The sequence below is a fragment of the Mastigoproctus giganteus genome, chromosome 7 (genome assembly GCF_048544385.1).
Source record: "Mastigoproctus giganteus isolate SK-2022 chromosome 7, ASM4854438v1, whole genome shotgun sequence".
Taxonomy (NCBI): Eukaryota; Metazoa; Arthropoda; class Arachnida; order Uropygi; family Thelyphonidae; genus Mastigoproctus; species Mastigoproctus giganteus.
The window spans coordinates 200,779,073-200,788,023 of record NC_143581.1 but is presented as its reverse complement, the minus strand read 5'-3'; the positions used below and the strand labels follow the sequence as shown (position 1 = coordinate 200,788,023).

The 8,951-nt window shown below is 40.5% G+C and overlaps 2 protein-coding genes across 2 annotated transcripts; one reads left to right on the top strand and one right to left on the bottom strand.

Annotated features, from left to right (window-relative positions):
* The first annotated feature begins 202 nt into the window (after window positions 1–202).
* On the top strand, window positions 203–1,979 carry LOC150083562 (uncharacterized). Its single transcript, XM_090377361.1, has 2 exons — window positions 203–276; window positions 1,687–1,979. The coding sequence occupies exons 1-2, from the start codon at window positions 213–215 to the stop codon at window positions 1,971–1,973; spliced, it is 351 nt and encodes a 116-aa protein (XP_090233487.1). The 5' UTR covers window positions 203–212; the 3' UTR covers window positions 1,974–1,979.
* Window positions 1,980–7,668: 5,689 nt separating this feature from the next.
* Window positions 7,669–8,393, bottom strand: LOC150083561 (uncharacterized). The gene is made up of 2 exons (XM_090377360.1): window positions 8,307–8,393; window positions 7,669–8,001 (listed from the first exon to the last, which is right to left on the bottom strand). Exons 1-2 carry the CDS (start codon window positions 8,380–8,382, stop codon window positions 7,757–7,759), a joined length of 321 nt encoding a protein of 106 aa, XP_090233486.1. The 5' UTR covers window positions 8,383–8,393; the 3' UTR covers window positions 7,669–7,756.
* Window positions 8,394–8,951: the final 558 nt, after the last annotated feature.

Below are 8,951 nucleotides of genomic sequence, written 5' to 3'. Positions count from 1 at the left end.
CCACAGTTTCCATAACAACCTTCGAATTTTCATTGTGGGGAGCCCCTCGTGGTGCTAAGGAACATGTTGACGGCTATCAGCTGTTCAAACACTGAATGTAGATTCGAAGCACGCAAAGCAGCAGAACGCAGTCGAGGAGGAAGAACATAAACAGGGCCCCTCGCTAATACCCCATCTCTTTTCTCTCGGAACACCTGAAGGCTACTTCTAAGATGCAAACGTGGGTGGCAGCAGCACTTCTTGCAGTCAGCTTGGTGGTCTCAATGGCCGTTGCGGGTAAGAAAATTTACTTTTACTTTCCTAACCCAATTTCGTTGCTTAAGCTCTTGACCCGTGTGCATTTATCTGTATGTGTGGGTGTAAAGATTGAGTTTTCAATACACATGTACACTATATAGTCAAAAGTAAGCAGCCTTAAGTCTCTAAGGACCTTTTATTGATACAATATTTAGGAAGATATTGGTTTTGCCTTCATAAACAGTGTATAGTTGTCGGACAAGTTCCAACCGAATTTTGACAAGAGCTGGGACATGATGAATTCATATTTCCACTTCAACATATGTGACTAATTGAGGCGTCATTCTGAAACAGAAAAGGACCATTTCATACTGTTGTATGAAGGTGAATTGCCCAAAATGTGGATGTACTACGGATGGCAATCATTGTTCCTGGAAAGATGGCCTGTGATCTAAGCCCAAAATACGAGAAACTCCAGACGGTGATGGCATCTTGGAAAACTTCACAGTTGGGGTGACATCCTCTGGTAATGTTCTCTGGACACTTGCTGGCCAAACACTGTGATGAAATTGGAAAATGGTGTACTGTGATTCATCATTCCATCATATGGGTTTTCAAGGGTCAAGGCCCAAGTATGATGGGTAAAGCATCCGACAAGTCCACGACTGAACCAATGTGATGCGTGTCGTCGCGGTACTTCATAAAGTTTCCCTGGTATTGCACTACTCAATTTAAAAAAAAAGCTTCCCGGTTGGTTGCTTGGTGCAGGGTTTTAGACGCAGCAGCAACTTATGCCATATTGGGCAGTATATAAATAAAATAAATGTTACACTATGACTACCCGGAATATCAATTGTTCTTCCCAAGTGTATTATGTTCGTGGATTGCGTGTGTTCCCTAGTCGACCTGCCTGTTTTGCTGAACGAAAAACCCAAGTTTTTGTGGGGGAAATCCTTGACATTTACTCTTGAGACCGACTAACTCAGTCACGGAGTGAACAGAGCCGATAAATTGCATATATTCTGTAGCCGATTTGCTGGAGGAAAAACCCAAATTTCGATAGAAAAGAACAATGCTCCTCTTGCGTGAGACCGACTGACTCAGCCACGTTATGAAAAAGACCCATAAATATTTCTCGCGTCATCGATGGGATTCGAGCTCAGGTCTTTTCCACCAATGACGATGGGCAGGACGATGATTATACCAGCTGTGCTACTCACGAGGGCGAAGCCTCCAGATTCACTGTCAAGATTCCAAAGGGATCAAATAGGTAGGAGAATTGTATAACATACTCCTCCATTGGAGCAGTGCATTGTGCAGTGCAATACCAGGGAAACTCGTGGTGAAGTCCTCCACAATGCGAGATTAAACTGATTAGCAGCGCAGTATTAAAATAAATGGACAATTCACTCGTATATCGATTTATTTTAATTTGTTTTTCTTTTACAGATGACCGGGATGATTATCTGGTACTCTTGTATACTCTTCTGGAGACAGGAAGTGACGAACTGGACACGTTGGTACGTGAAAGAAGGCAAGACGACGACGACGACGGCGCAGCTGAAGCAGCAGCATATGCGGCAAAGAGAAGGCAAGAGATGGCAGAGCGTAGTCAACAACGTAGGCGACAAAGGGGGGGGGGGGGGGGTTACGTAACAGAAAGAAAGAAGACACAGAAGAGGGCGGCACTCCTGAGTAGGTTTCGAGTCGGAAGTTGCATTTTAAAGGTCAAATGACCGTGTGTATTGGTGACGGTGTAAAAGAACCATTAAAGTGATTAAAAGCACAAGTTCAAATAACTTCAAGGGGTTGGGGTCAGAATGGTGAACTAGTACAACAAAAGTCTATCAATTTCTTGTACCTTTTAATATTAAATTGAACTCTGGAAGCAGAAACCTTAAGTTAGTTGAAGATAAAAACATAAAACTTTCACTCTGATTCACGGCAGCCATTAAACATTTTATTTGTGATGTAAAGTCTCTTCTGGATGCCTTTCTAGATATTGTAATAGTTTTCGCCATATAGTACAAGAAAGCCACATGCTTTTGCTATATTACTGCCAAAAATTAGGGATCAGCTAGTGTATAATCTCGCTGCCTCTACTCTGCCAGATAGTGACTGGAGGGAGTCCGAGTAGTGTGTATGCGGGGAGCATTGTCGAGGCCACGTTATGTCAAGGATCTGGGCATATTCTTACCACATGTACGCCATATCCAAAAATTTCATTACTTCTTACAGCATGTCCCACCCACTTTTCCTTACTATTGAATACACCATGAATTGTCAAACTAATAGAGCAAGCTTATCTGCGAAAAGATCTAAACCTCCCAAGGACTTCCTAATTCATATCACAAATATATGTGGTCTCAATTCTAATCTCAACGATGTCCATTTCCACTTGCAGTCTGCCAAACCACATGTACTTTTTCTGACAGAATCTCAGCTATCGGTTGATTCAACTACTGCTCATCTCAGATGCCCAAATTATTCGCTGTATGATTCCTTTCGCCTCAAAGGTGGTACTTGTGCATATGTCCGTTCCGATATTCCCTGTCAGAGACTTGGCAATTTGGAATCTCCTCTCTTTGATCTTCTCTGGCTTAAAATCTCTCTACCTCATTGTGTCAAATTCATCTGTTGTCTCTACCGTTCTCCCAACTCCACTAATCACTTGGAGCTCTTTGACTTCCTCTCTTTGCAACTTGACTTTCTCCAGTCCAACTTTCGTAACAGTGTGGTAATTTTCCTTGGTGATTTTAATGTTCACAACTCCAGCTGGCTTCCATTTTCTAGTCACACCGACCCAGCTGATCGAGATGCTGAGGCTTCTGAAATTCGTAATAACCTATCACAGATTGTTAATTTACCTACAAAAATACCAGACAATCCTAACCATACAGCCAACATACTTGATCTTTTTCTCACAAACAACCTTTCTAAGTACACGGTCGAAGTGAGTGTTCCTTTCGGCACCTCAGATCACAACTTGGTGATTGTCTCTTCTCCAATGGAGCCTTTATCTCATTGCTATTCCCAACCTCGTGTTGTTTGGCATTACAAGAATGCAAAATGGGATGACCTGCGAGATTTCTTTTCTTCTTTTCCTTGGTCGGATTACTGTTTCAAAACTTCTGATTTCAACGTTTGCTGAGATCGTGTCAGTGAAATTATTCTCGCAGGAGGAATGGAATCCTTTATTCCACACTCCACTTTAAAATCTCGTCCTTTAACGAAACCTTGGTTTTCCAATAAATGTGCTAAGGCTGTTCAAGAGAAGAATATTGCATATCGTAATTGGCTTGTTTCTAATTCTTCAGTTTCATTTTCTGCCTACACCAAAGCTCGCAACAATTGTAAAGCAGTTATTAATCAGTCCAAACAAGAGTTTGAACAGGCTAAGAGTAGAAAACTTGCTTCTTGCCCTAATGGTAGCCGAGCATTCTGGTCTCTTGCCAAAGCTATTGGACGCAACTTTTGCCCATCTCTGCTCCCACCTCTGTCCAAACCAGATGGTTCTGTTGTCACTTCGGCCAAGGATAAAGCTGACCTGCTAGCATCCCATTTTTCTTCCAACTCATGTATTAATGATCTTGGTAAAACACCTCCCACCATTCCCAAAACGCTCCATTCAATGTCTCCTGTGGTCTTCCGTCAAAAGGATGTCAGAAGGATTTTGACGAATCTTGATGCTAAGAAAACTCCAGGTCCCAATATTATTTCTCCACTTGTTCTCAAAACCTGTGCTCCTGAACTTATTCTTATTCTTTGCCGCCTTTCTTCACTTTCTCATTCCAAAAGTGTTTTTCCTTCTGCTTGGAAATTTGCTTATATCCAGCCAGTTCCTAAAAAGGGTGACAAATCCCTCCCATCCAATTATCGTCCCATTGCAATTACTTCTACTCTTTCTAAAGTAATGGAGAAATCAATTAACCGCCAACTCTTGAACTACCTAGAAACCTTCCGTCTGATCAACGATCACCAGTATGGATTCCGTCAGTGTCGAGCCACTGGGATATTCTGGCTTATGTTACCCACTTATGGACTAATTCAATGGAAAGGTTCTGTGAAACACAAGTAGTTGCTCTTGACATCTCAAAGGCTTTCGATCGTGTTTGGCATAAAGGTCTTCTAAACAAGCTTCCATCTTATGGTTTGCCAACTGTTTTTAGTAATTGGTTATCCAGTATTCTCTCTGATCGCTCACTGAGGGTGATGGTAGATGGCTCTCTGTCTTCTAACTTCTCCACTAATGGCGTTGTCCCCCAAGGTTCAGTTCTTTCCCCCACTCTTTTCCTCTTATATATTAATGACCTTCTTCCATCGACTGGAAATCCTATCCATAGTTTTGCCAATGAGAGCACATTGCATTCCACTTTCCATTTTGAGAAACCTTGTCCTGCTCAATCAGCTTCAACTTCTCGAAAATCTGCTACCAATTCCTTAAATGCCGATCACCAGTGGGGCAAAGACAACTTAGTTGATTTCAACCCTTCTAAAACTCAGTCTTGTCTTATATCTCGCAAAAAGGATTCTTCTGCTCCTATGCTTATCTTTGTGACACTCCAATTTCTAGCCAAAATGATTTATCTCTTTTGGGGATTTCCCTGACTTCTAATCTCTCTCTTGGCACAAGCACATCACAAATATTTCTTCCTCTGCATCTAAAAAACTTGGTTTTCTTTTCGCTCTCGCCGTTACTTTTCTTCCAAACAGCTGTTCACTCTGTATAAATCGCAAATCCGCCCTACCATGGTACATTGTTTCCGAAACCTCGCTCAGGCTTCTTGATTCCATTCAGAAGAGGGCAGTTAGGTTAATTAATGATTCATCTCTAACAGAGTCTCTCCACTCGCTGTCTCATAGACGTACTGTTTCTGCTGCATGCCTCTTGTACAGATACTTCCATGGGCACTGTTCTTCTGAATTGGCTTCTGTAATTCCCGCCCTCTCTTTCAAAACAGCCCGAACACGTGCCTCCACCAGCCAACATCCATTTACTGTCCAACTTCAAACTCACAGAACCAACTTTTCATCTTCCTCATTTATTCATTCAACTGCCGTTTTCTGGAACAACCTTCCTTCATACATATTTCCTGAAAATTACAATCAACAGAAGTTCAAGTCCAATGTCAACAAATATCTTCTTTCGTCTTCTCAACCTCCAACCCAAGCACGGTACTAAGTACTATAGGTTCCAATTCCTCTCGTGTTAGGGGTTTACACACACAAAAAAAAAAAAAAAAACTCAAACTATTATATCAGGGCCACCCCTAATTTCTTACATATACCCATTTGTGTTTTTGTGTCTGCAAATTGCGTGTGTTCTCTGGTCGAGTTGCGTGTGTGCTGGATCTCGACCGCTGTTTGTGGATGCAGATGCTTGGCTGATGCGCCGTCGCTTTACCATTAAAATTACTCTGTGCAGCTCTGTACACAGTGGGTTCGGTAGAAGGTCCAATAGACTACGAAAGCCCCATCTTCTCCGAACTAAGTAAATTTCCTAAATATTAATTACTATTATTAAATAACTATATAAATTTTAAAATTTTCTTTTTACTAATTTTTATAATAGTGCCAAATTAGTATTATGTCATTAAAAAGATGATTTTATTTATTTTTAAATAATTAAATTTGGTTATTCTTTCGACCAATTGTTTTTTTATTTATTTATACTCCAACATTTATAGTTTTTTTCTTTTTAGAAAAAAATAATAAATATTTATTTATTTACAGTAGACGACACGAAAAATGAAGGAACATGACGCATGCGTATTAGAAAGAAAATTCCGTACACCAATTAGAAACTTAAACGATGTAATTCATTTATTGCTCTTGGGAAGAGTGTGGATATTTCCTTAATCGAAATCTTCGAAGTCATTAATGGTTTTTGTTGAATATATACACTCACTTTCCAAAAAATTGGAAAGATGGTCTTTGTATCAAATCATGTGTGCTTTCCTGGGGATTCTTGATCGATCTGGTCACGTGGATGACACGAGATCTTTTCAATTTTCAGAAAGGTGTTATTGTTGGAGCACGTTCAGTAGGAGCTATAGTTGAGAAAACGAATAAAATCACTGGTGTGTGGACATCAAGAACGTGACCGCAGGAATTTAAAGTCAACTGAATGGAAGATTCAGTGTGCAACGCAACAAATGACTGACCAATTTAATTTAGGCTAGCAAAGACACATTTCCAACCCAACTATGCGGTGGAAGATGAAGAATGTTACTTATGGTAATCGTTTGTCTATACGAAAGCTACTTATTTCTTTAAAAAATCGAAGGATTCAACTCGAGTGGTTTCTCCAACGTCAAGACTGGACTATGAAACAGTACTAAAAGATCGTGTGGTCTAAAGAGTTTCATTTAGCGCTTTTATGCACCAGTGGTAGGGTGTAAGTGTGGCGTGTAACTCATGAAGCCATGCGTATAAATTATCTCGTGTCCACCACTCAATTGCTGGTGGTGATATCGTGGTATAGGGTGTGTTGCATTGATACGGACTAGGTCTGCTCCTACCATCAGAAGGTCGTGTTACCTCCAATTAATATCCTTCTGTTTTATCAGACCAACATTACATTGCAGTGCTCCATTTTTACTCATATTGAGTTGGATTCTTCAAGAGGACAATTCAACTGTCCACCGGCCAAAAAATGTATCTGAATGGTTCGAGGAACATTTCCAACATTTATCCTCATTCTTCAGATCTGAATCCAGTTGAGAATGGCTGGGGTATACTGGAAAACGAAGTTCGTCTTCCCAATCCTCTACCGATCACAGTACACAGGACTTGTAAGGGCTATATTCTGCGCAAAAGGTGGTCCTCCTAGATACTGAATAAAGGTTTCTAATTTTTTTTGCTAGTGAGTGTAATTCTTACGATATTTTCCATTCACAAAAGAGAACAACGTCTGAAGTGAATCTGTGATTCAAATCTTGTTCCAGTGTGTGAAATCCTGTTGGAAGCATTTAATAAACAACAGTCTTCAGTTGAGTTCATAGAATTACAAATATTTACATTATCAGAGTAGGTTATTATTGGAATATTCAATTTTTTCGTGTCTTTGAACAATATGGAAAACAGTAGGGACCCAAGGAAGATCCTTGTGGAACTCCTCTGTTATATTTGGCAAGCATAAAAGCTTTGTCAGAAAGTTCAACCTTGTGTTCAGTAATGACGTAATTTGGGTGGTAAAATATTACGATTAACAAAAAAACAATGTTCTTTGCATCCAAAAACATTACATCTGGCTGTGATTTCTTACCAGTTTCATTAACGCGGTATCAAAATTAGCGTGGTCCAAAGAAAAAACTTTTGGACCACGTTTTGGACACCAGTGTAGCAAAGAAGTGGGTTTTGTATACTCTCAACTACATCAAACCAAACAATACCAGTAGTGGTTTTAACGATTTTATTAATTCCCCAACATCATTTTCTTGCATTATAGCCAGTTTAAACCTCGTCATCTGAGGTCCCTGATCTACTTTTCCTTTTCTACGTCTTCACCGTCTCCTCCTCATTGTTTCTTTCTTCTGTCGGCATCCCCAAGCTTCCCACTACGTCTATCTTTGCTTCCTTCGGCCCTTCTTGTACCACGACCACCACTCTTACTCAGTTTCCTCTTGTTTTCTTCTTCTTCTTCACTTGACTGGTCTATCTCCAGTTCGCGATCATGTCTCCTTACACGCATCAAGGAGTCGAGTGAGTCGCTGTCTGCCTCCAGAAAAGCACTCATGAGGAACATGGAATCATCTTGGTCGTCTGGAAAAGAAACAAAATTGAAATAGAAGGAATTACAACGAGATTATTTTCTAAATATAGGAAAGTATTTTGGTTTGTTGGTATGGACTTTGCTTAGTGGATCGAAAGATCTCGGATTGGAAGCTACCACCAACTGAGAAAATCTTTTCTAGGGTGACCCAGAAGAATCTTTGGCCCACGACTTTTGCTGATATGGGTCTATGGTGAGTCGCGAGGTAACTATGACAACAGATATTGAAAGCTTGGCTTCTACAAAGTGTTGTCTTTACAAAGTGTCTTAAACAAAAGAAATACTGATTTCTTACCAGCGAAGACGATTGCAACCGCCAAGCTGACTGCGAGAAACGCTGCTGCCAGCCACGTTTTCATCGTTGAAGTCATCTTCGAGATGGTTCCAGAAGAAAGACGGGATGCATTTTTTGAGGAAGAGGGCCCATTTTATATTCGTGGTCACGTGTTCAGTTCGGGCATGCGTGTTTCGAAAGTGGATTCGCTGTTTAAGCAGTTGTCGCGCGAATGTGGAATTTCGCACGTTGAAAAATGCAAGGTCAACATTTATGGTTTCACCTGCATCCGCGATGAACCGATGTTGTCCATTGCCTCCCTTTGTCCTTGTCACACTTCAAAGGTATCTTTCGTGACTTAAGAACAATATCTTTCCTCACTGAGCATATTTCTTTTCCTCTATCTGACGTTGACTATCTTCTTTTCTTATTTTATTATTTTTTTTCCCTTTCACGAGTGTTATATTTATGAGTGAATTGTTTCAGGAATTAAATTTCATTTAATTAGTATTACAACACCCATATCCCTTTCTTCTTCCACTGTTTTTATTTCAACCCCACCAAGCGTATAATTTATTTTGGGGTTACTGTTCCCCAAGTGTTCCCCACTTTTCTGACCGTTCTTGAAGCCTGTTCGAAGCATGCTGAAGGCGCGCTGCTTGGTAC

Coding starts and splice junctions, on each gene's coding strand:
- LOC150083562 (XM_090377361.1), top strand. CDS start 213: ATGCAAACGTGGGTGGCAGCAGCACTTCTTGCAGTCAGCTTGGTGGTC. Junction 277..1,686: donor GGTCTCAATGGCCGTTGCGG/GTAAGAAAATTT, acceptor TTTCTTTTACAG/ATGACCGGGATGATTATCTG.
- LOC150083561 (XM_090377360.1), bottom strand. CDS start 8,382: ATGACTTCAACGATGAAAACGTGGCTGGCAGCAGCGTTTCTCGCAGTC. Junction 8,002..8,306: donor GGTTGCAATCGTCTTCGCTG/GTAAGAAATCAG, acceptor TTTCTTTTCCAG/ACGACCAAGATGATTCCATG.